The sequence below is a fragment of the Crocuta crocuta genome, unplaced genomic scaffold (genome assembly GCF_008692635.1).
Source record: "Crocuta crocuta isolate KB4526 unplaced genomic scaffold, BGI_CrCroc_1.0 scaffold107, whole genome shotgun sequence".
In the NCBI taxonomy this organism is placed as follows: Eukaryota; Metazoa; Chordata; class Mammalia; order Carnivora; family Hyaenidae; genus Crocuta; species Crocuta crocuta.
In genome coordinates, this window is record NW_027531877.1 from 3,546,586 (window position 1) to 3,574,227 (window position 27,642).

General features: G+C 39.3%; 1 protein-coding gene across 1 annotated transcript in view; it reads right to left on the reverse strand.

Moving 5' to 3' along the window:
- The window catches only part of ANKRD55 (ankyrin repeat domain 55), a 156,933-nt gene that overhangs the window by 67,738 nt on the left and 61,553 nt on the right, over positions 1 to 27,642 (reverse strand). Inside the window, exon 2 of the mRNA XM_077773051.1 lies at positions 3,303 to 3,333. Within this exon, the coding sequence (XP_077629177.1) occupies positions 3,303 to 3,333 (31 nt within the window). The remainder of the gene's footprint in view (positions 1 to 3,302; positions 3,334 to 27,642) is intronic.

Genomic DNA, 27,642 nt, shown 5'->3' on the forward strand with positions numbered 1-27,642 from the left:
GCATCCAAAAGTTAACAGAGATCATCTCTTGGATGTTCTTTAGAACTTTTATATTTTCCAAATTCTCTATGATGAATTTGTATTTTTAGAAATCATTGAAGTAAACCAAGAGTTTTCCTTAAATGCTGAGTTTACATTAATGTGCTACTACTGGGGCACCTGGATGGCTCAATCGGTTAAGCATCCGACTTTGGCTCAGGTCATGATCTCACTGCTTATGAATTCGAGCTCCGTGTTGGGCTCTGTGCTGACAGCTGGCAGCTCACAGCCTGCTTTGGATTCTGTCTCTCTGCCCCTCTCCCACTCGCCTGCTCATCCGGTCTCTCTCTCAAATATAAACAAACGCTAAAAAATATTTTAATAATGTGATACTACTAAATGGGTAAATAGAGCCTAGTATGTCTATAACTGAGAAAACAAGTCCTGGATATTCGACAAAGTTCTGAAAAAGAAAAATTTTCTAATTCTGACCGTTACAAAAGCCCTAGATTAAAAACACAGGTATAGGGGTACCAATTAAAAACACAGGTATAGGGGTGCCTGGGTGACTCAGCTGGTTAAGTGTCTGAATTTGGCTCAGGTCATGATATCATAGTTTGTGAGTTTGGGCACCACATCGGGCTCTATACTGGCAGTGTGGATCCTGCTTAGGATTCTTGTTCTCTCTCTCTGCCCCTCCCCTGCTTGTGCTCTCTCTCTCTCTCTATAAACTTAAAAAAAAATGGATACATATTTTAAAATTGTATTAATTTTTACCTAAAAATTGGAAGGATAGGCATTCTTATAATCATCTATTTCCCTAATTTTTCATGGTTAAAAACCCTGAAAGTTTTCTGGAGGTATCATAAATTGTCTACCTAATCTCTTGTGTCTATCACTTTAATAGTGGGATTTCAGACATATGACAGGCTACTAGAAATGTTTGGGATTAGAGGAACTTCCTCAGAATTTCTCAGGTTTCACACAAATGTAGGCCCCTTTTCTACAGCTTCTCACAATAGTTCTGTCCTTGAGTTATTATTGTGGAGTTTCTTGGGAAAGCCATTGCCTGCATCAGTTACTGGCCTATTTTCTTGAAATTTACCCAGAGGTCAGCTTGACACTTGTTCTGCTTAACAAGTCAAGTCAATGTGCAGATAGACTAGGTAATGCAGTTTTAAGAGTCCAGAGCAGAATGGTCTTGAGAGGCTTTCTTTAGTTCATTCTATTCTGAAGATCCTTGGATCACCCACCCTAGAATCACCATGAAGTCTGGATTAATTTTGGCTAACAACAGAGGACTTTGCACATCTTTATTAGACTGTTCCTTGCAGTGGAACTGATTGCCTGTGAGGAACCGAAGTTTAATCATTCATCCATTTACTCAACATCTACCCTAGGCTGGTGAAATTGTTGCGACAAAGATTGTAGAGTCTCTGTGTTTAAGAAAGTCACACCCTAGCGGGAAGACATGAGTGCAATTGACAACAGAGATATACCAGGGATATGGCAAGGTGGAAGAAGAATCACTTATATGAATAGTTTCCTGGACATTCTCCTAATTCAGATCCTCCCTCCTCCTGCAGGATTATCCTGGGTGTTTCAGGGATAGTAGAGAAACTGCATTTTGGGAGCTGCCTGGAATGACTTATCCATAAGGTGGTGAGGCCTTTCTAATTTTAGGAATGATGCCAGGTCTACCATTGTACCCTGAGGGCTCCATGTGACAATATTGCCACCCACTGGTGATGAAGAGTCTCTGTGGGCCTTGACCTGGTCCCTGAACCAGGATGGTGCCAGTTCTGCTGGAAGGAATTAAAAGCCAGTCTGGAAGTCTTGGCAGGACAGAAACAAGTTTAAAGTCACTGATAAATGGCATTGAAACAAAAGTAATTTCATACAACTGATCATATATATTATGTGACACACTGTATACATACTTGGAGGCAATGTAGAAAAACTGTAAGGGCACAGACCCAACTTCCAGAGTTTGAACCCTGGCACTGCCGCTTACCTGCTGGCTCTGTGACCTTGGGTGGATTGCTTAACCTCTCTGTTCCTATTCTTCCCTTGTCAAATGGGATAAGAATACTAATTACCTGGTAGGACTGTTTGGAGAGCTAGATGAGTTAATCCATATAAAGGTGCTTAGAGCAACACCTGCATAGAGTAAGCATTCAGACCATGTCAATTATTATTAATATTACTTCTTTGGTGTAGATAGGACTCTCTGTCTTTTTTGTCCTTAATGACACCTTATGCATTGCTGAGCAGGCTACAGAGATCTTGTGAGCTGAAACATTTTGCTGTTTCTGTTGTTTCTTCCTCCAGTCCCTCAGGGTGTATTGGCTGGAGATTTTAAGAATTTTTTAAAAGTACCAGTCATATGGGAGGAGGAAAAAGAGTTTCTTTTTAACATTTTAAAGAGAAAAATAGCTCCAAGCTTTCTGCATATGCCAGCTGAGAGAATAAGTACTCAAAGCAACTTTTCATGCCCTGGGAGTGGAAAAAGAGATTTCATTCTGTGCGGAGAAGTCTTGCAACAATATTATCTCAAGGGTAAATATCTGGCCATAATCAGACCTTTCTTAATAACTGGATTCGTGATGTAGCACATGTTGTGTTTCTTTGAATCTCAGCAGCACTGTGTTCCTCGGGATGCTTCTCCTGACCTGTGAATGCTATTCCACAGTTGGCATCTCTACTAGACCTGGGGGGTGGGGTGGGGGTGGGGGCTAGGAAATGGAATTTGCTATTTTAAGAAGCATGTCTGTGTTGAACTTCAGTAATGATGCCTCTCTAGAATGTATTTTCATAGAACAAACCTTCATTTTAATAATACTAATTCTTTTTTTCTTCCTTAAATAGTTTATTGTCAAGTTGGTTTACATATAACACCCAGTGCTCATCCCAACAAGTGCCCTCCTCCATGCCCATCACCCACCTATCCCCCTCCCCCACCCGCCTTGGTCCTCAGTTTGTTCTCATCATTTAATAATACTAATTCTTAAGAAGTGAGATCTCAATTTTCAGTGCATAGTACTTTGAGTACATGTGCAATAAATGGATGGATTGAGTGAGTTAGCATGCATTTTCAATTGGTTTCCTCAGCCACTGGAGTCTTGTGGACATCTTGATGTTAAAATATTTTGTCAATAAATTCTCTGGCAATTAGGAAGGTATAAATTTTAAATGAATTTTATGAAGGACTGTGCTAGCTTAGTTGGCCTTTGGAAATTGCAAAGGAAGCCAAATGTTGTTTCAACCACCCTTCCTCCAATCTCCCTAACTCTTTCCTGGATCAGATATACCACTCAACCTACCTTTTTCATTTTCAAAAAAAATGGAAGGAGTCTACATCAACTATTTGTCATTTTACCCGGGGACTCTGGGAGTTGAGGAATAGAGTAAAAAGGCAGGGCTTGCTATCTGGAAGAAGACACTACCACTGTCTTCCAATACTGGAAAACTGGAAGAGGATTTATATTTGTTTTCTGTAGATGCAGAGGGAGAACGAGTGGTGGGTCGTTCCCGGTTGGGTAGAAATTAAACTAATTGAGACTTTAAATAACTAGAGCTATTCAAAACTATAAGAGCTTATCTTGCAAGTTAGTGTGCTTCTAATCACTCCCCATGTTTAAGTGGGCTCCAAGCAATATAGCTCGGGATGCTGTTGATTAGATACCTGTGCTGAATAGAAGGGTGACCTCTATGGTTCCTTTCATGATTGAGGTTCTATATGTCTTTCTTACATCTGTGGAGAGCCAAATAACAAATCACCTATTGTTGCTGTATAATGACTACTGAGCTGGAAAGGGTTTGGAGAAGGAGGTCTTCCTTGGGTCTTCTAAAAGACATCTTCCAAGTGGCCCTCTACTGTGGCCATGTAAAATATGTTCCTGGTGCCTTGATCTTCTGAAAACAGTTTAAGAAAACAAATTTAGTTTGGTCCTGTGTCAGAGATTGAACAAGTCCGTCACTCTGTAGTCCCTTTGCTTTGCGTTGCTCCTGGAGCCTTGTTGCAGACACATGCTGTCATCTGGCCTTCCATGGCTATCCTTGTTGTTGTCCTGACTTTGCTTTTTGCCTCTTTATCAATCATTAATTCCCAGACTGGATATGAACTCTTACTTATTTAAATTTTCTTTAAATTTGCACTGACCCTGAAAATGTCTATACCTGCTTTCTGCCCACAGTCACAGACTGACAATTAAGTTCCTGAACAGCTGTCTCATGTGTTTTGAAAGATGTCTATGCTTTCTATATGGTTTCACTGCTATGTTATAAAAGGCAGAGAATAAAGCCAAACCTAGTGAATAATCACTCTTCATATGATTGGACTAGAATTTTGGCAGTATAGTTTTGCCTTTATTACAGGAAAAAAACCTCTAACATTAGATAGTAGAAGCTGGAATAGTGTTGGATATACTGTAGATACTTGATAATTATGTGTTTATTGATTGCATTAGCATATTCTTTTCTTTCTTTAAAATTTTTTTTTAATGTTTATTTATTCTTGAGAGAGAGACAGAGTGTGAGTGGGGGAGAGACAGAGAGAGAGGGAGACACAGAATCTGAGGCAGGCTCCAGGCTCTGAGCTGTCTGCACAGAGCCCAACGCGGGGTCTGAACCCACGAACCGTGAGATCGTGACCTGAGCCGAAGTCAGACACTTAACCAACTGAGCCACCCAGGTGCCCCAGCATATTCTTTTCCAATTGGCAAGTTGAAGAGAGTGGATATAAGAATTGAAGTCTCATTTTTCATAATTCTTGGGATGAGAGTTAGGAAAAGTGGTGGAAGAAGGAGTCTTCTGCTCCTTTAAACAATTTTAGAAGGCTTTCCCCTATGATTTTAAGTGGAGTTGAATTAACAGCTTCCATCAACTATCATATATTATGGATATATGCTTAAAGTAAGGCTGGTTTATGCTGGATTATCAGAGTTTTACACATTTAATATTATGAGATCTAAGTAGCAGTTCTGAGTAGCAACAGAAATGACTTCTCAGTAACTAAGAGCTTTGACTTCCCACTTAAATCTGAGTCTCATAAACAATCTTCTTTTTGAACAATGAGCATATTAGCCAAGAGTGTTACTGTGAACCTATCTGGGTTCAGCTGCCTGTTTTGTAAAATGAGAGATTGAGTATATCCCTGGATCTCAACACTGGCTAAACATTAGAGTCACCTCAGGAGCTTAAAAAAATTGATGTCCAAATGCTATCCCCAGATATTTTGATTCAACTGATCTATGATTTTGTGTTATTTTATTTATAATATTCTAATGCTTTATAAAAATTAAAGAAATACAGATAAAAAGAAGAAAATACATCCTCAAAGATAATCACTGTTAAGCTATCGATGTGTTGTATGTGGTTGATTTATGTGGCACAATGGGTTTCCTTCCCACCTCTTCCTTCCTGGAGCCTCTGTTCCTCTACCAGCCTGTATAATGTAATGAGGGAGTATGGAGAAACACTAGCAGGAGCAGAAGGATCTGGTTGCTTCAGAATGAGCACTTGTGAGCCTCTGCTCTTTCCATCTTCTCCTTCAAAATCTCAACTGTCTCTTGCTCCTCATTCTGCACTCAAAATGGGTATGACTGAAAATGAGTGGTAACCCAACTCACAGGCTATATAAATAAGAAAGCAGGTTCCTGAGGAGCAAGCAAAGCAAAAAACTGTGAGGCCAGGAGGCAAAAAAACCCAGAAGGGACAAAGTCGTAGAAGGTATTACAGCACCCTGAGGTACTAAGCCTCAGAGATTAGGACAGTGACTTCACGCCTGTGGCTGCTGGCAGGACAGAACTAGCTAATCAAGCTAGCGATGCAAATCGTTAATCTCTCACACTGCTATCTTCCCATGGTTGGAATACAAACAATGATAGAACCTGAAAAAAATGACTAAAAGATTTTCTAAGATAGTGTGAGTTTGGCTAACAGTAGGCACATTTTGTTGTTTATTTACTAAGTGAATCTCTGTCTCCCCCTCCCCACCCCAATTTCCCCTTCTGCAATAAGGGACCAGGTCAAGGGTCTATTTTAAGAGGTCTATATTAAGAGGATCTAACAACTGGCTTATCAGAGCCTCTATCAGAATGGAAGCAGGCCTAACAGCTGGAGTGGGATCTATAACTTTTCAGCTGCTAAATTGTGGGTAATGTGTATATGTTCCTGGGGAATGACTGGTACAGAGGGATGGATGGTCCCTATTGATCAGAGGGTATAGAGATATTTTAATATTGTAAAAATCAAAGACTAACAGTTCTGAGCATAGTGCTGCAGTTACACGTATCTATTCATTACAAATTGAGATTATGCTATACATGTAATTTTTATTTTTGCCCATTTTCATTTAATATTGATCATAACTGTTTTCCCATGTACTAAGGTTAAGATTTTAAAATGTTACTTATATAATGTGGCATAAATCCCATTGACTGAACTCAGCATAATTATTTTGATCCTTTTCTTATTATAGGACATTTAAATTATTTTCTTTTTGGAGAATCCTAAGTTTTGTAGCTATTCTAAATAATGCCATAATATTCTTGCACATATATCTTTTTCCACATTTTTGCTTATTTTCTGTGGACATATTCCTAGAAGTGAACATGGGAGTCAATACATTTGACTCTATTAAACTGACCTCCAGAAAGGTTAAACCAACATACTCTCTGCAAGCAGGGCTTGAGAGCACACCACTTCATCTTTCCTAATGATAGTGTACGTTATTATTTTTTAAAAATGAATATTGACGTGAAATATGGAAAATAATATATAATTTTCAATGGCAATTTATTTTTCCTGAGAGAAAAGTTTTTTTTCATATGTTTATGGCCACTTTATGAATTATTTAACGGTGTCCTTAAATCTTATTATTTAAAGACATTTATCTTTATCTAATTAATTTGCAATATATTTATATAGAGTAAGGACACTAGCTTTTCACCTTTTATCTATGCTTCAGTTATTTTCCCTGTTTGCCACTTAAGTTCTCAGGTGCTTTGTTGGTTTTTGAAAAATACATCTTCAAAATTCATGGATATTTCATTTTAAAAATTAATTTCATCGCTTTCATGATTCAAGAGGTCAGAAGTTGTGGGACCTTAGACTTATTTATATGTTAACAGTTAACACTTAACTATAATTAATATGGAATTTATAAACCTTATTTTAATATGCTACAATGTTTTTCCCAAATAGTCAATTATTGGATAATTTTCCATTTCCTTGCTAATTTGTAATGGCAACCTTATCGTATACTAAATCCTTATTAGCTCCTTACAGGAGGCTCTTCCTACCTTCCTTTCACTGGAACTGTGGCTTGGAAAGCAGGACCTCAGAACTGCCCTCTCTGCAGTGGTGCACACATGGACTTGGGGAGATAGCCAAAGTGCACCTCAGGCACATTCCATAGAGTCCTGTGGTTGGTTTGTAGTCAAGGTTCTTAGATTTTTTTTATGTTTCTAGCAGAGTTTTGAATTCTAGAATTTTTGGTAGCTTATTGGAAGGAACTGGAAAACTTAGAACAACTGTAGAGTTAGTGAAAACTATTATACGATCACTTCTACAGCACAACAATGTCTCCAGTTACTATGACAGTATCCACTGTCACTGTGCTCTTCATGTCTCTGTCACTGTCTGAAGAACAATCATAATGATAGTTAATAGCAACATCATGCTTATTATGCACCAGGCACTGTACTAAAACCTTTCTGTAAATCAGTTCATTTAATTTTCACCGTATGAACTACGTACTACAAATTATTCCCATTTTACAGATGGAGAAACCAAGGCATAGGGCAGGAAAGGTATTTACCCAAAGTCACATAGGTAGCTGGTGAAACTCAGAAAAGGCTTCAGACTGTCAGGCCTCAGATTCCACCCTCTGACCCATGTGCACTATTGTATATAACTGCCCTTTTACACTTAGGAGGCAAAGCTCTCACATATTTGAGTGAACTTGTGACCTTTCTTTGGTGCTGGATGGTCATTCCACATCCCATTCTCTCTAACAGAGCCTGTGCCTGGCTCTCCACTCTGCTGCACAATCTGTGTGGCTCAGCATTCTGCCTGACAGATATCACCCTTCTGGAGTTTATATTCATTTGTAGCAAAAATACAACTTACACATTTGCTGAAAATTGGAAATGTTATCTATAAAGAGTTGTTTGTACACCAGGGAGAGAACTAAAGTTAGTGGCAATAGTGTAAAGATTTAAAGTGAGGGTGACTGAATCTTTTTAATGTATTAAGATAAATATGACAAAGGAACAAATAATTCTCATAGTGAAACACAGAAAAGTGACGGAAAGTTGTCTAATTTCTTTTCTTTTTTCAGAAACACTTAATTTTTAAGTAGTCTCTACACTCAACATGCGGCTCAAACTTACAACCCCAAGATCAAGAGTTGAATGCTCTGTCAACTGGACCAGCCAGGTACCGCCCTAATTTATTTTTTAAGGCCAGCATAAACTTGTAAAACACACACACACACACACACACACACACACACACACACACACAGAGGTACCTACAGAATAATTTAATTTGTGAGTACATAATTCTAGGTTTTAAATTCTACCAAATCAAATTCAACTGGATATTTAAAGAATAATACACCACGATCAGTTTATCATTTATAAAGATGTTTTGATTTTTGTTGTCAATTAATAAAATGTATCACACCACTAGAACAAAAAGGAAATACATGATAATGTGAGGAAAGAATAGAAAGGCATTCCATAAAATGTGATATCTGTTGCTAAAAAAATGCTTAATATCTAAGAGTAAAACTTTACATTCTAAATTAAGTACATTTATTTCGAATCAACTCCAAATCTCACAACAGAGAAAGAAAGAAGACAAATTTTACCTAATGCAAAAAGTATGAAACAAAAAAAGATACAATAGTCACAAAGGGAGAACAAAATAACCATAATTTTAGTAGTAGCTAAGTTTTACAAATGACTAATGTTCCATGTACTGTTCTAAGAGTTTCTTTTTTTAAAAAATATTTAAATGTTTATTTAATTTTGAGAGAGAGACTGAGAGAGAATGAGTGAGGGAGGGAGGGGCAGGGAGACAGAGAGACAGAATCCAAAGCAGGCTCCAGGCTCTGAGCTGTCAGTACAGAGTGTGACGCGGTGCTGAAACCATGAACTGCGAGATCATGAGCTGAGCTGAGGTCAGACGCTTAACCGACTGAGCCACCCAGGCGCCCCTACTGTCCTAAGAGTTTCATTTGAATTCAGCTACTTATTTGCTTCAACAATTCTATGAAGGAGACAGTATCTTTATCCCAATTTACAGATGAGGAAATTGAAGCATAGAGAAGTTTAATAATTTCCCCACAGTTGCAAAGGTGTTAAGTGGCAGAGCAGGATTTGAAAACAGTCCATCATGTTTCATCCTCTGCACAGGATGGCACAAGAAAATTAATGACACAACAACAGAAGTAATAAGTTGATTAAGTAAGTCCGATTTTAAAATAAATACATAGCTAGTTATTTGTAATAATATAACCAGGAAAATCACTCCTCCTTACACTGAAAATAACTCATTACACTGAAAACAAAAAGTGCCCAGGAGTAAATATTCAGAAGCTAATTGAGGGAAACTATAGAATTTTGTTGAGTGATATAACAGAAGAGTTGAATTGATGGAGATACATGCCATATTCCCAGAGAGGACAACTAAATAGTATAACAAATTTTAATTATTACACAGATTCATTTGTAAGTTTAAAGTCATTTCAGTAAAAGTTTCAATAGTTTTTTGGGGGTACCTGGGTGTCTCAGTCAGTTAAGCATCCCACTCTTAGTTTCGGTTCAGGTCATGATCTTACGGCTTTGTGGGTTTGAGCCCTGCATCAGGCTCTGTGCTGGTAGTGTGGCAGCCTGCTTGGGATTCTCTTTCTCTCTCTCTCTCTAAGCCCCTCCCCCAATTGTACTGTCTCTGTCTCTCTCAAAATAAATAAATAAACTCCAAAAACTTTTTTTAAAGTTTCAATAGGTTTTTAGAGGGTGGGGTTCAGGGAAATACTACTACTTTTCATTTGTGAAAATAAATGGATTAAGTTTATGCTTTAAAGAAGAAAAAAATAATACCTTTAACTATTTGCTTATGTATACATAGACTCTCTCTGGAAGAATACATAAGAAACTGCTTACATTGATTTGCTTCCAGCAAGGCAAATTGGATGGCTAAAGAGTTTGGCAGGGGTGGGAGATAACTCACTGGATACTGTTTTACACCTTGAACATGTATGAATGTAATATTTCCAAATGCAAAAACAATAAAAGACACAAAGGAACACCTGGGTGGCTCAGTCAGTTAAGTGTCCAACTCTCGATTATGGCTCATGTCATGATCTCACGGTTCATGAGATCCAGCCCTGCATCTGGCTGTGTGCTGACAACAGGGAGCCAGCTTGGGATTCTCTCTATCCCACTCTCCCTGCCCCCAGCTCTCTCAATAAATAAATAAATAAATATTTTTTAAAAGGCAACAAAAAATGAGTAAGAATATCCAATAAAATTGAAAAAAAGAAGAATACCAAGGGAATTTTGCTGTATCATAGGGCAAAACATTATGAAACTATTGAATTAAACAAATGAAGCTCTGCCTCAAAACCAGATAGATTTTCTAGAACCACGCAGAGAGCCCAGAAAATGCCTGGCACCAGCATGAGTGAAAGCTGAAAGGCTTTTGAGCAAAGAGAAGAGTTTTATCTTCTGGCTTTTGAGCAAAGAGAAGAGTTTTATCTGGAAGGCAAGTCTTAGAGATATAACACCAGAAACAGAGGACAGGGAAAGTAGAAGTATTCCAAGTTATGTGAGCTTTCCTGGAGAATTCATTTCCTTCTTGGTTTTTCTGCCCAAGAAAATCCTGTCTCTTCCAGTTTCCACAAAAAACAGTGGTGCTATGCCACATATTCATTACCAAGGAGTAGTCAACTTGAAGGGTAAGATGTTCTCTTGACCTGGGAAGACCAGTTGTCCATGTGATCTTATGTGAGTCATCTATCAAGAACCATTAGCACTCACAGAGTGATTACTCTGGGCCATGCATAGTTCCACTTGCTTTGTATGTATTACTTCATTAAATCTTTATAACAATCCTTGTAATCATCTTTATAACAGTCCTATAACTAACACTAGCACTCACTGAATGATTACTGTGAGCTAGGCATGGTTGGAGGTGCTTTGTACAGATTCATTAATTCAATCTATATAGGTAATCCTCTGTAGTAGCTTCATCTTAGTTTATAAGACAGGAAAGTGAGCTGTAGAGATGTTAAACAGCTGGGTCACACAGTAAGTGGTGGCAATGGCCTTGAACTCTTCAGTTTGGCTCCAATGGCCATTAATAACTGTAATAATAATAACTGTATCCCCATCAATACCTCTATGTCTCAGTCTTCATATACAAAAAGTGAAGGAGTTAGATTACACACTCACTGAGGTTCCAAAAGTACTACTATTCTCAGCCAAAACACTTCCAGGATCCATCCTGGAATTGGTTTCTGTTCTGGCTACCTGAAACCAGATGCCTGTGAGCTTATCTCTACTCCTCTCTATATTCGGAGGTCAGGCTGAATTAGCCAACTTGTGGCCAAAACTCTAGAACACCATTTTTGAATAGCACTAAGTAATCAGAAGGATAAAAGTGTTAATTCAGATGAATTTCAGGTGTCCCTTTCACATTTCTTAAAAATAAGATTTTTTTCTTTTTTAAACAGCAGACTGGGGGCACCCGGGTGGTTCAGTCAAGCGTCCAACTCTTGATTTCGGTTCAGGTCATGATCTCATGGTTCCTGAGATCTGAGCTCTGCGTTGACAATATGAAGCCTGTTTGGGAGTCTCTCTCTTTCTACCACTCTTCCTCCCCCTCCTCTGCTCTCTCAAAATAAATAATAAACTTGAAAAAAATAAAACCAGAGACTTTCTTTTGATTTACTGTGGTAAGTTAGAGAACAAAGAAATGGTCTCAAGGTTATTATCATAGCATAGGATAGCAATGTTAAAATAATTCTTTTTTTCTTTTTGTCAAATGCTGTTTATGTGTCACTTGTTTATAGGGCTGGTCTCCCTGAACTGTCTTTTGGAGAAACATCAACAGGTTGCTGCATGTAATAAATGTGCTGAATAGGGAATATGTTAAAGAACCTGGCTTCTGAGGCTTCTGTGATGGAACCCAAGCCCTAACTTTGCAGATACCCAGCTGCTATCACATTAGGTCACATTCTGGTGTAACCCCAACCTTTTAGCCACTGACCCCTCCTCCTAGGATGCTGGTGCCCTTCTCTCCTCCAAAGGAAGGCTGCCATGGAGACTGGTCTATTACTGTCCTGGAAGAGGTCAGGCTGTCACAGAGAGTAAAGCCCACTGGGCAGAGTTCATTGCTACTGGAAGTTCAGGCTGGAGAGCCACCTCAGTGGCTGTCAGCTCCCAGCAGCCCTGCTTGAGGGGCCATTACCTTTCTTTTCCTTCTTGTGGTAGGAGTCACAAAAGGGTAGATGGGGTTGGTTATCAGAACCCACAAAGTATAACTTCACAGTGAAGGGGAGTGTGAGGAAGGCTTGGATGTCAGAAGCTAGAGTTTTGCCCTTGTCCTGTATGGCCTTAGACAAGTCATGTGACCTCAGACAGACTAGAGATAGAACATATCTCATAGGCTGTGTTGACGATCAAGTGACATAATAGAAGTGACAAGTTTAGCACAGTGCCTGGCATGTGGGAGCTGGTTAATAAACCAGTTACTGCTCTTCTTCTGATTAGGGATACTGGTTAATATTCTTGGCCTGATCTCCTCTATCTCCCTTTGAAATCTACTCCCCAGCCCTGGCATGGAGGGAGTTACTATGAGTCCATCTTGGTGGCTGAGAAGCTGGGGACAGGCTGGGCTCACATACTGAAGAACAGAGACGTTTGCTAGTTATATAACACTCGTATACACTTTCTATGCTCAAATCCTTTTTGTATTGCTTGACTATTTTGAAAAAGGTGGTATTAATTTTACAATAAGAAAAAAACAGTATGTTAAAAAAACATTGTAAGAACTGGTTGATATCTAATAATGCAACACGGTTCACCTCAAATTACCATTTGAAAAGACTTAAATGATATTGTGATAACCTGAGATGAAGACATCACCCACGTGGTACTCTAGCTGGGAATGCACATAGTCTAAATCTAGTCATGAAGGAGCAACAGACAAACCCGAAAGGAGGAACTTGGTATTAAAAGAGACAGAGAGAGACCGTAATTTCAAAATGTCAATGCCATAAAAGACATAGAAAGTGTGCAGAAACATTCCAGAAGAAAGGAGAATAAAGATATATGACAACTAAATATAATATCTCATCCTAGACTGGATCAAGTACTGGCATAAATGCGATGGAAGATGTTACTAGCTCACTAGACTAAATCAGAATGCAGACAGATTAGGTAAAAGTACACACACACACACACATGCATATATAAACATATACACATTGAGTCTCAGAATCAGCAAATATTTTGCACTGACTGATTGACAGGCTTCCTTCCTGATAGTTACTAGTGCTAAACGTGACTCGTGTTTCGATGGGGTCTTTCTGCAAGATGGGATATGTCCCTAGTCATCTTTTACACCAGTCTTGCATGTAAGACCCTCTAGACCCTCTTCTCACCTTGTTTCATATTTGGGGATGGGTAATATGTTTGTTTCATATTTGTTGGGTAATAAAAATAGTAAATAAAATAGTAAATAAAAATGTTTAGTAAATTTTCTCTCAGATTCCACTAAAATATCCTTGCATCCAAATAGTTGCATCAAAGAGAAAATACTGAATATCATTACCCAACACAGTTGCTTAATAATTGCTAAGGAAATGTGGAGTTAATGGACAGAGATGGTAGGAAAAGCTCACTGTGGTGACCCAGCTGACTTTCGGACTAGCGGCTGAAAACAGAGTTTGCCTCCTGAAGTTGATCTGGCTAAGCTGTGGGGCATAACATCAGCGTTGATGCAGGAGACCTGAGGGACCAGTGTACCTTCATTCCCCCTGGCTCCCACTCCTGGATCCTCCCTCTTGGGATGTATACTAGGGCAAAGAGGCCCCATTCTCCAGGACAGTAGGGCTGTCCTGTGGTAGAGAATACTGACAAGGATACCACTCTCCTAATCCCCAACCCACTGAATCACTTGCATTTTTGTGGCTCTCTAAGGCTGTGAATGGTAATTGTTTGGGTAAGATTAGTCAAGGGCTCCCCTCTCGCTAGGCTCACAAGAGGAGCCAGGAGTGAATGGGTCTGTCACAACATTTCCCAGGAGCTGGATGATTGAGGAAGTTTCCTGTGCCAAATAGACAGCAACGAGGCAGAGAAGGGTGAGGGGCAGGCCTCCAGAAAATTTGGTCTTGAGTGGGCAATAAGGCCGGAAAAAGAATTCTCTCATCTCTTTTTCCCTCTGCTCCTCTTTCTGCACCAAATAAGGGAGAAGGCTAAGCATTTCCCAGAGGCAACAGTAGTCTGCTTCTAAGCCTGTGGATTGGTGATTTGCTAGCTAATCTTCCTTTATCTGGATGATTAATCTGAAAATTAGTCACAGAATTCTCCTCAGTGTTCCTGGGTTTCATTCTAGGTACCCACTTAGGTGTTTGGCCCTAAGATCGTCAATTGAGCCCAAATCATCCCCTCTCTGTCTTGTCTCCTTTGCCTGCCTTTCTCTGCTCTTTTCCCAAACCTCTTTAAAAATGTGCTTATTCTTCCTTTGGAAGCATCTGGTTGTCATGCAGAATTTTCATTTTTGCTTTTTCAGCAAAGTGCAAATTTGTTACATTCTAAATTCCTTATGTTTAGTGCTCCCATTTTGGATGAAATGTTGGAAATTAAAGCCCTCACATCTGTGTGTGGGAGCTTTAAAAATCCACAACATAGTGGAAGAACAGCTTGATTGTTAAAATACACACTTCATTAATTTGAATTTTTAAAGTTTATTTACTTATTTTGAGAGAGAGAGCACATAAGCTGGGAAGGGGCAGAGAGAGAGAGGGAGAGAGAGAGAATCCCAGGCAGGATCCACACTGTCAGTGCAGAGCCCAATGTGGGGCTGGAACCCATGAACTGTCAGATCATGACCTGAGCTGAAGTCAAGAGCCAGATGCTTAACTGACTAAGCCACCTAGGTGCCCCATTAATTTGAATTTTCACTAATCTCTTACTTTTTCATTAAAATTTATGGTTTCTGAAGGAAGATTACTGTTGTAGATAAACCATGGGTTTTGAAGTCAAGCAGCTTGAATCTCAGCATTGCCATTTCATAGATGGTAACTTTGGGTCAGTCATAATGTTTTAAAATTCCCTCACTGGTATAAGGGGGGAACATGAGAGTGAGACAGATGTGAGGTTCAAATGAGCTAGTCTATTACAGTCCATGGCACGGAGCCGGCTTTGCTAAGTGGTCAATAGCATTTGTTCTCATCAAATGTAATCCATGTAAAGTGCCTGCACAGAGTCTGCACCAAATAGATGACCTTTCCATCTTGCCTTCCAAAGGCCAAATTTCCCTCTAGCTTCAACAAGAATGGGGTTTTCCAAAACTCCAGTTACAATACTTTTTCTAATGAGGGACCTGAGATTTGATATCTGTTCATGCCATGTAACAGGCTGAATGGTGGCCCTGAAGATACAGCCAGGTTGTAAATCCCTGGAGCCTATGTATGCCAAAAGGGTGGATATCACCTTATATGTCAAAAGGTGTGACCATCAAGTTAAAGGATGTTGAGAGTAGAGGTTCACCCTGGATTATGTGGGTACTCCATGCATTGTAACTATGAGAGAGAGGCACAGGGATTTCTGGGACAGACACACACAAAAGAGATGCACACAGAGGACAAGGCAGTGTGAAGACTGGGGCACAGACTGAGTGGAGGCCACAACCAGCTAGAAGAGTCAGGGAAGGATTCTTCCCTGCAGAGCCCAGAAGGATTAGGTGCCAGCATTCTGATTTCATACTTCTGGCCTCCAGAAGTGTGACACAAAACATTTCTGTTGTTTTAAGCACCCAGTTTATGGTACACCGGCATGTAGCCGTAGGACACTACTGCAGTGATTCAATCTGCACTGGAGGGCTTGGCTCTCCTCTTATTCTTGGCTCTCCTCTTATTCTACCAGTAAACAGCCTGCCAGGTGGGCTGCACTCCTCTCAGGTGCCCACAAACACACTGCTCATGACACACATTTCTGTCCAGACCCTGGGCAGGGCGGCGTGTGGGCGAGACCTTTGGGACCACTCAACTAGCTCCCATCCTCTCTGAGGCCTTAGGTTCCTCTTTTGGGTAGAGCGAACCTTTTCTTTCCACAATTAGAGACAGAGATTAAAATGCAAGTATCTTCCATTATATAATATCTCCACTGCAGTAGAAACCTTTGTGTGCTGTAGTAAATGATTTTACTACAGGTCCTTTGCTGCGTGTGGGCTCTGAGAGGGAAGACAGCCAGGAGGAGCACGTGGGACCAGAAACAGTGTTGCTATGGTGAAAGCAAAAAGCACAAAGCTGGAGTGGAGAGCTCTGAAGACCCAGGCTTCCTGCGTCACCATTTCAGAAAACAAGCCAGAAACACGGCTTTCGTTCTCGTGGCCAGTCAGATAACTGGCTGTTGAAGCCTCCCAGCAACCCTGCACATTTCACAGACAAGGAGATTGGTTTGCCCAGGTTCATGCAAATGGGAAGAAAACTGAAACAGAATATGAGCAAGCACCATGTGTCCCTGAGCGCCTGGCATAAGGATGCCTTGATACCTCTACTAAAGAGAAATCTAAAAAATGCCACTGTAGGGATTCCGACTTAACACATCCACATCATTCAAGCCCTGAAGGTCATTCTGTGTCATATTTTTTTCAAGTGCACAATGCTAACCATTCCCTGGGAAACCATAAACCAGAGCTGCTTGAGCCTTACCACCATTCCATAGTAGCTACAGTGGCCAGAGACCACCCATGAACACAAGTTTCTCATTGTTCCATTGTCTGAATAGAGAATACCTGAGTCTCAGGCCCCTATGTTACTCACTAGCTGGGTGTTATTAGTACAAACAGGCCCCATCTTTTCACCTCTCTGTGCTTCACTCTTCCCATCTGAGATGTTAGGGGGATGGGTTGGATGAATTGTTCTCATTCCTTATTGTTCGTGAGATCTTCCTGGGGAGCTTTAGTCAGGCCTCCCTCCACACCAATTATACTGGAGATCTAGGCATCAGCAATTTCGAAAGCTGTTCACGTGATTCTTATGTGTGGCTGAGTTTGAGAACCGGTGGATTACATGACTTTTAAGATCCTTTCAGGTATCATTTCTTTTCTCAACATCTCCAAAGAAAGCCAGTGGCTACTAGAATTTTGATTCCCCAACTATTCAGAATTCATGGAAAGCCCTGGAATAAAGCTCATGTTCAACTTTTGGAGAGAAAATCATTCTGCCGTGGTTTGCCCAACAATACCATATTGGCATTTAAAAGCCATATAATGGTCTAAACTATTATGGCATTTCATGCTTTTAAGGGGGTGGAAAGGTTAATGTGATAATAGAACTACTCAGGTATCATTTAATTAATTATTATGCTAGGAGATTGCTCTAACTGGTACCCTGGAGTTCTGAAAAAAAAATTAATGTTTTCTAGTCAACTAGTATTAACTAAGCTCTTGTTTGTTCTGAGGACTGCTAAATTCAAGCTGGAGATAGAGAAGGGAAGAGCCTTTCACATTTGAGGAACTCACAGTCCAAGGTAGCAATTAAAACAGGAATAACAAAAGCAGCCACAATTTTAAAGTACTTATGGCACATTAGGCAATGTGACTGATGTTCTTTATATATTATTTTATTTTCTCAAAACAACCTTGCTAGGCAAAGTTTATTTCCTCCATTTTATTGCTGAGGAAAATAAGGCCCAGAGAGGTTAGGTAACTTTCTAAGGTCACACAGCTAAGAAATAGATCTGCCATTCCAACCTATGCTATTTCGACCACACCTTAGCACCTCTAGAAAGAAAGAACTGAAAAATAGAGCTAGAGACGGCAGTGAGAAGGTGAACTTCCATGAGGGAGGGTCAGATGTGGGGTGGAGGAAATGCTATGAACTGCTCACATGAAAGGTGATATAGGAAAATAAATTTGACAAATTAATATGTTAACTAGTTAACTCTGCTTTGGGCTCAGGCCTATAAGGGGACACGACACTGGAACAGAGGAATTCATTATGAAGGGCTACCTTCTCACAGTCAATTCCAGCTTCCTTAGATTAGTCTAAAAAAATAAACTCATTGTGTTCCTCCTTGGATTGCATAGCATAACAATGTCATTTTTTAGCCAGTATGAGGTCTTTGGATTTAGGCAGACTTTCACTTTTGCTGATGGTCTTCAGTGATGCAAAATGTACCAAGGGGTGGGGTTGGAGGTAGGCACAGCTTTAACAATCACTTTCCCTATGGTGTTCATCATCAAACGCAGTGTGAACCAGCATATTCTGAAGGGACACACACATGCAATTCAAAATGAGTTAAGAAGTGGAGATCTCTCTCCCTTTATATATACAATCGTACATACAGTTACTCAGAGATCCAGAAATAAATCTAGTATTTGAGAAAGCACTGAGCTAAAATAATTCACCCATGAAATCAGATACAGCTTGAAGGGTAGTAAACACACTATGGCCTACAGCAGGAAAAGGGAAAAAGAAAGAAGGAATGACTTTTCTTACTGAGGCTTTTACAAATCACCTTTCATGTTGGAGCCAACACTAGCAAATGACCAAAGGACTTTAGGGTCCTGAAGAATATTCACAGACTACAGAAAGTGGTTTAGATATCAGATATATTTTAAAGATATTCTAAAAAATATTTATTACATTTACAGAGTGGAAATTTCCTGTGCATACAGAGAAAAAGATGCATAATTACACAAAGGTATTATATATGTGTACACAGTTCATACGCAAAATGTATACACACAAACTATGGCTGAATACATGCTTTTCATGAGGATGGGCTGGTTCCAAAGCAATCTTTTCACGTGGAAAATGACCTCCACTCTGTAAATTATGAGTAGGAAAGATATATCCTGTCATTACAAATAACATAGTGATAAGTCACACCACAGCTCCGGCTGAGACATTCTATCAACTATAGTATAAATCTAGGTAACATCTATTCCTAAAAGGAAATAAAAAAGTATTTATGAAATTGTAGCAATGAGATATTGAGTTAATAGTGTGAAAAGAGACGTGTGATTTATTCTTTTTATATTAGTTACTATATTTTTTAAAGATTTGAAAAAAAAACTAATGAGAATAAAGAAGATCGTATCTGAAATAGATGGTTGTGCTTGAAACCCAATTTCTAAAATTTGTAGATAGGAATACTTTAACAAGACAAACAGACCATAAGCTAATTTTTCCCTTCCAAATGCTTATCAAATAAGTGAACATTTAGAACAGGTTTGTTTTCTGTATGAGATCCTCTTTTCATATTATACACACACACACACACACACACACACACACACACACACACACACACACACACATTACTCTTTTCCCCTTAGAATCACAGAATCTCTACCACTGAACTAAAGATAGGAAGAACCAAAGGAGGTATTAGAGCAGCATTTTTACCTTTTTGCTGATCAAACACAGATGGAGTGCTGAAATCCATGGTTTCCTGTCTCATCATTTACCATCAGAATGGCAAAAAGCATCCAGGTTTCTAGAGAAAAAAAAAACACCATTTCACATGTTACAGTCAACACATCAGTCAGATACAGCATCACTCACCAAGACCCCTGTTTGAGAATTAAATGTGCATTACAGCTGCAGGTTGTTGTTGAGGCAAATGATGGAAGTAGGTAAATGTTATTCTTGTGATACCTGCCAGGAAAAGAGTTACTTCTTCTGGCTTCATTCATCAGCTATGCTTGTGGGTAATTATTATACACCTTCCAGCCCCCAGGAAAAAAAAAACAAAAAAGCTCAAACTCTAAAAAAATATTATTTGCAGGGGGCCACCTGCCTTGAATCTGAGCCAGGAAAACACTGGAGGTCAACGGAGCTTCAGCAGCTGGAATGTTGCTTTAAACCAAAAGAAATCTCAATGGGTGAGTGAGGATTCACAGGGCCAGACGGAGCATGTGCAGAGCTGCCAATGCAGTTGGATTCAGCTGTGTTCTTGGTGGAGTGAGAGCTGCATTTGGGTCATGTGAGCGGAGAGTGCCATCTCAATGGAATAGGATGTAAATAGTGTAGCAGGAAGCTGCTGGCCATGTGCTGTATGGAGTGGTTATCGGCTTTCATAGCTCATCTGCAGTCTCTTTTCGGCTTCGTTCTCCAAATGACAGGGAGGATAAAGGGAAGCAAGTGGCATTTAAAGGTGAGATTTCAAGGCTCATATATCCATGACAGTAAAATTAAAACAGTCTGCAATCACAAGGGTGTTCAGTGTAGTATTATATGTGGTAGAAAAAACCTTGAAAATACCAGAATATACATCATTTGAGGAATAGTTGAATGGCTGTAAATTCATACTCTAGATATAAAAATGTGAGAAAAATCTCTCTATATATTCATCTGGTATGAGGTCTCTAATCCATTATAAAATGAGGAAAAAGGTAATATGTTTCATTTGTTCACATTTTTTTCTTTGTCTTTTTTCTTTTTTTAAATAGTTTGTTGTCAAGTTGGTTTCCATATAACACCCAGTGCTCATCCCAACAAGTGCCCTTCTCCATGCCTATCACCCCCCTTCTCCTCTCCCTGCTCCCCCATCAACCCTCAGTTTGTTCTCAGCATTCAAGAGTCTCTCATGGTTTGCCTCCCTCCCTCTCCCTACTATTTTTCCCCTTCTTCTCCTCTGTGGTCTTCCGTCAAGTTCCTCCTAATCCTCCTATACATGCAAACATATGGTATCTGTTCTTCTCTGCCTGACTTATTTCGCTCAGCATAACACCCTCAAGGTCCATCCATGTTGCTACACATGGCCAGATGTGTTCACATTTTTATAAATACAATAACTATCCACTGTATATGTAAATATATATGTTCTAGGGAACATCAAGGAAGATATAAAAAGATACACAACAAACCATTACTTCAGGGGATTTCAGGGGATTTCAATTAAAGTAGTAGGTTGCTAATTCCATCTACCTTTGTATTTTTAGTCATATTATACTAAATGTCTGTTATTTTATATTTGTCATTATCAATTTGATATAATTCAAAGCAAACTAACAAAGCTCTACACTCAATCAGATTTTGGGGGAAGTGACACAGTCATATAACAGATGTGCTCTCATCAATGCTGTTTAAAATGGTACTGTTTTCTTTTTAACCTTGTGTGAATGTGGAAATGAAAATAGAAGCCATTTTTCTTCATATATGACCACAGTTTGTTTTGATAAGGACTGATATAATTTATGACATCAGCTTTTGATTAAAAAGTTTCTTTCTTTTTGTTTCTTTTTAAAATGTTTATTTATTTATTTATTTTTGAGAGATAACACAGGGGCAGGGGGAGAAGCAGACAGAGGGAGTAAGAGAATCCCAAGTAGGCACGGAGTCATTACACAAGGCTCAATCCCACGAACTGTGAGATCATGACCTGAGCTGAAATCAAGAGTTGGACACTTAACTGACTGAGCCACCCAAGCACTTCGATAGAAAAGTTTCTTTCTTATCTCTTCCTTCTCATAGCTGCTCACTGCCTCATCATTTATTTTCCATTAAACACATTGTCTGGTCTCAATTCCCTGTGACAATATCACTACTCATTTACCTTTCCCATATCAGCCCCTCTCCCCAAGATGCCCTGTGTTCTTTTTATTTAAAACACAGGCAGAAACTATTTCTTATAAATCATTATGAAAAATGTGCTCGATAGGTAAGTCTCTTAAATTTCCCAATGTTGTTGTTGTTGTTGTTGTTGTTGTTTTTGCATTAGCCATGAAAGCCAAAGGTAGAAGACTCAGTGGATTGGTGAAGAAAGTGACTCACACTAGCTAAGGAAAGCAGGCTCAAGCTTGCCCAGATGACCTACCTGAGATTTACATTAACTTCCTTTTTGTTCATTTGCTCATTGATTCATCAATTTCTATGGAAGGATTACTGCACTCCAGTCATCTCTGTAGGCTCTGATGATGCAGGCATGAGCAAGGTACGCACACTCAATGAACCCAACACTCTTGGGCGCAACTTCTGCTCCTGATCATGCTGGAGTCACAGGGACTGGATTTACCTCCTGGGTAAATAACTAGAAAACTGGACAAATTTCTTAAACTATCATTTTCAAATAGCAGGCAGTGATCCCTGGAAGAAGAGAAACAGACAAGCTGAGCCCAATGAGTCCCCAGCTGACCACCTAGAGTTTCTAGGCTGAAGCACAGGGAGGGTGTAGTGGGCTCCGTGGTAGTCCCCCAAAGGAGGTGGCTGACTCAGAATCTGGGACGGTGACCTTATTTGGAAAAGAGGCTTTTGCATATGTAATAGAGTTAATGGATCTTAAGTAGAAATCATCCTAGATTATCTGAGTGGGCCCTAAATCCAATGACAAGGGTCCTTATAAGAGACACACAAAGAGAAGTGGAGGTCATGGGACCTAAACCAGAGACGGGAATGACGTAGCCACAAGCCAGGTACACTTGGAGCCCCTAGGCAAGCCAGGTACACTTGCCTGTAAGAGGCAAGAAACAGATTATTTCCTGGAGGCTTCAGAGGGAGTGAAACGCATCTGCCACCTTAATTTTGAACTTCTGGTCTCCAGAAACCATGGGGGAATAATTTCTCTGTTTTCATCCAAGTTTGTGCTAATTTGTCACAGCAGCTTCAAGACATTAACACAGGGAGGGTACTCTCAAAATAAATGCAAAATCTCTACAATTGTTACATTTATGTGCCCATTTATAACACTACCAAAACCAAATTAAAAGATAGAAAATTTTATGTTTGTAAAAGGGCTGTTTGGGGCTCATTTTGAAGAAAGGCAGTCAAACAGAGTGGAAAGGATATGGGCTTGAGTTTGTTTCTCATGAGCTGTGAAGTTACAAAACTTTTTGACCCTAAGGGTCTTAATCTGTGACAAGAAAACTCGACTCTCTAACTTCTTGTGAAAGTTATCATTTTTTAAAAGTTTACTTATTTTGAGAGAGACAGGGAGAATGCGAGTGGGGGAGGGCAGAGAAAGAGGGAGACTCTCAAGTAGGTTCCAAGCTGTCAGCACAGAGCCCGTGTGGGGCTCAAACTCAGGTCTTGACCTGAGTCGAAACCAAGAGTCAGACGTTTAACCCACTGAGCCACTCAGGCCCCTGAAGAGTTATCATTGTTCAGTCTGCTTCCTGGGCTTTGAACACAGAATTCTTGTTCTACAACTAAAACTAGGTGTAAAATAACATTTGGTTTTTTATTCAAATACATTTTGAATAAGGCCCTCATTCAGACATATGGGGCGGGGGGGTTCTGTGGTTCATTAACTCTTACCTGTAATGTAGAAGGGGAAGAGAGGTGAGGTCTCTGTGATTACAAACCTGGCTTTTGGCTTCTGCTGCAGCTAATCTCTCACCTCCATCCCCAATCCTCACATTTAGCCACACTGCTCTCACTTCTGTTCCCTGAACAGGCCATGCCCGCTCCCAACCCCATCAAACTTTGCTGCTCTGTCCCTCCATTTGGAATGTCTTTATCCAGTTCACATGTCATCATTTCAGAGAGGTTTTCCCTGACCACATTATCTGAAACAGTCCTCCAGTCCCTCACCCCACTAGTCACTTCCTTCTCTGGAATGCCACTTAGTGGATTTACAATGAGACATACCACTGTCAGGGAGATGGGGCCTCTGCCTATGTGATGACACTTGTGTTTCTCAGGTTATCTGTTGCAAAAGACCAAGTTTTAAAATTGCCAAAATATCATGGACTGACACATTAATAAAATATGATGAAAATTAATAATAGAAAAATAAAAAAGTTTACAGAATGTAAGCCCCAATTTTTATTATTAGATTCAGCAGACATTAAGTTATAGGTCAATAAAAATAATCAAAACATAGAATACAAAAAAGAATTATATAAAATATACACATTGTTCATTGAAAGTACATTTACGCATTAATATGCTGCACTGTCCAACATGTAGTCCCTAGCCACATGTGGCTATGTAAATTTAATTAGAATTAAAATTAAAAATTTATTTCCTCAGTTACAGTGGTCACGGTGATTATGTTTTGTCCTAATTAAAAACTTTCACTCTTACAGAAATGCTTGTAAGAAAATGAAAGACAAACCACAGACAGGGAGAAAATATTTGTAAAATATATCTGATAAGGGACTTGCAGCCAGAATATACAAAGAATTCTCAAAACCGAGTAATAAAAAATAAACAACCCCATTTTAAAAAGGGCAAAAATTTAAACAGACATTTCACTAAAGAAGATCTAGATGGAAAATAAGTACATGACAAGGTGCTCAGCATTATAAATCATTAGAAAATTATTTTTTTTAGTGTAAATTAAAATCACACTGAAATAGCACCACACACCTATTGGAACAGGTTTAAAAAAAGATGACAACAGGGGCGCCTGGGTGACTCAGTGAATCAAGCATCTGACTCAGTTTCCGCTCAGGTCATGATCCCAGGGTCAAGAGATGAAGCCCTGCATTGGGCTCAGTGCTGGGCATAGGGCCTGCCTAACATTTTCTCTCGTTCTCTGTTCCCCCCACCCCCACCCCCTTGCTTGTGCTGGTAAGGATGGGGAATCTTTGACAGATTGCTGATAGCCATTGACACAGCTATTTAGGAAAATAGTTCAGCAGTTTATTAGCCAGTTAAACATAAATATGGCCCAGTGATCCAACTCCCTAGCATTTACTTTTAAAAAATGAAAACAGGGAGCCTGGATGGCTCAGTTGGTTAAGTGTACACATCTTAATTTCAGCACAGGTCCTGAGATCAAGACACATATCGGCTCCCTGATGGGTGTGGAGTCTGCTTGAGATTCTCCATCTCTCAATTTCTCTCTCCTTCCACCCCCTCCCTGACTTGCACTTTCTCTAAAAAAAAAAAAAAAGAATGAAAACATCTGTGTTCATAAATATATATGAATATTTATAGCAGGTTTATTACCACCCAGAACTGGAAACAGCCCAAATGTCCATCAAATGGTGAATGAACAAATGGTGGTACACATGATGATGGAATTTTCCTCAGCAAGAAGAAGGAAAGAAGTACTGATATAGGCAACACATGGATGAATCTTAAATGCATTACGCTGAGGGAAAGAAGCCAGACACAAAAGGCTACACACTGCATGACTCCATTTATAAGACATTCTGGCAAAAATTAGAGAGACAGAAATCAGAAGCATGCTTTCCAGGGGAAGGGAAGGGACACAAAGGGTATGGAGAGAATTTTTGGAGTGATAGAGATGCTCTTCATCTTGATCATGGTGATGGTTGCATGCCTGGTATTCACTTGTCAAATTCCTATAACCAAACATCTCAAAAGGGTGATGATGTAAATCGTATCTCCATAAAATGGCAAGAGTCAAGAGTACACATTTTACCTCTTTAACTAATAATGTTATCCTAACTTTAAGACACATGTGTGAAAAAGTGAACTGAAAATAGCAAGTTTTGAAAAGAAATAAGTGCTTATATCAGACTTTTATTCATTTTTAGGTTATAGTTGACAAACTAACCTTAAAACATCACATAAGAAAAATCAGTGTCTCAAAACAAACATGGTTAAAACTTTAAGCGAACAATTTTGGTTCCATACCACAAACTTGCCAAATCCTGTAGTTTCTTGTAACAAATAAAGTGTTATAAAATCAAAATTCCTTGATTGTTTTAAAACAAAACTTGGAATATTCTATCTCTTTCCCCCATTACGAAGCAGGCTCAACTTTATAATGCCAATATGATACCTATGTGTACATTAAGATTAAATTTTATATAATTGACACATAATTTTTTTTGAAACTTGTTATTTTAAAGTCTACTTAGAGGCCAAAACTAACCAGCCCTTTGCATTTTCAAAGTACTTTCCTTTATAATTCATGATGTGTAATTTCAATTATAATTTTAATTAATACTGACTTAAATAGTTCAAGTTTCTTTCATAATTATTTCCACAGTGCTCATTGTAGATGAATATTTATTTTAGCACCAAATTCATGTGTTAAAACCTAATGCTCAACATGATGGCATTTGGAAGATGGCATTTGGATCACAGTTAGGGTGTGATTAGGTCATGAGAGTGGAGCCATTAGGAATAAGATTAGCACTCCTATAAAGACTTTTTTTTTGAGACTTTAATGGGATCCTCATAAGTGGTCATTTCAGAGCTTCTAGAGTTGCAGTGTCCAATATGGTAACCATAAGCTAATATATGTGGCTATTCAGTATTCAAAATGTGGCTAGTCCAAACTGAGACGTGTTGGAAGCATAAAACACATACATACTGGATTTTGAAGACTTATATGAAAAAGATAATATGAAATATCCCCTTAATAATTTTTCTATTAGTTATATATTGTGATGTTTTAGATATACTGAATTAAATATATCATTAAAATTAATTTCTCCTGTTTCTTTTTACTTACTTTTGAATATGCCTACCAGAAAAGTTAATATTACATATATGGCTTGCCTTTTATTTCTTACTAGACACTNGAAAGACAAGAGGATGAGCAAGGGAGGGGCAGGGAGAGAGGTGGACACAGAATCTGAAGTAAGCTCCAGGCTCTGAACTGTCAGCACAAAGTCCAACAGGGGGCTTGAACTCACAAACCGTGAGATCATAACCTGAGCTGAAGTCAGACGCTTAACTGATTGAACCATGCAGCACCCCTAGGACTCTGCATAATCTTAAGGAAAGGCTGTTTATCTGTTTATCAGCCATATCACTGATTTCCAGCAGGGCTGATGGGGCAGTTTGAAAGGGGATAGAAGAGGAAAGGAAACATGGGTACACTGAAGAACATCGAACACCGAAGAGCCCCAAGAAACCATCATCATTTTCATTATTACCATTATCATTGTATAACACAAGAGTCAATCACCCACCCTTCAAGCATCGCCTTCCTATTGGATCAGTCTAGAGGCTGCTTTAGCTTATGTCCTTGTGGAACTGGAGTTGCTTCTTGGGATGTGTGTTTCTCTTTACCACCCCCAGATGCTTCTGTGATCCTCAGCCCTTTCCATCTCACACCACTTCTCTCCTTGATGTGACTCCCCTACGGGACCCTTGATTAGGTGTTTCTATGAACGAGCACGTTGGGGATGAAGAAGCAGTGGCTGCTCAACAATATTCTCAACTGTGGAAAAGAACTTTGGGCACAGGACAAAAGAGTTCTTGCTGCTATACCTGGAGTCAAGGGATTTCTAAACTACTTATAAAATTGGGGGATACTGTCCATAAGCTTATTTGAACCTTTCCTAAGGTTAGTCCCTACACCTAAGAGTTGCCAGTGTTTTACTCAGAAATATATTCTTGTCTGAAATTCTGGAAGAATTGAAAATTGATGCTCTCTGTCACTTCAGATCTCCAACTATTTATTTACATTGTATCCACTCATTTCATAAAGCCACAATATGAATTTTCTCCCTATAAAATATGGTGTATACTTTATACATATACAC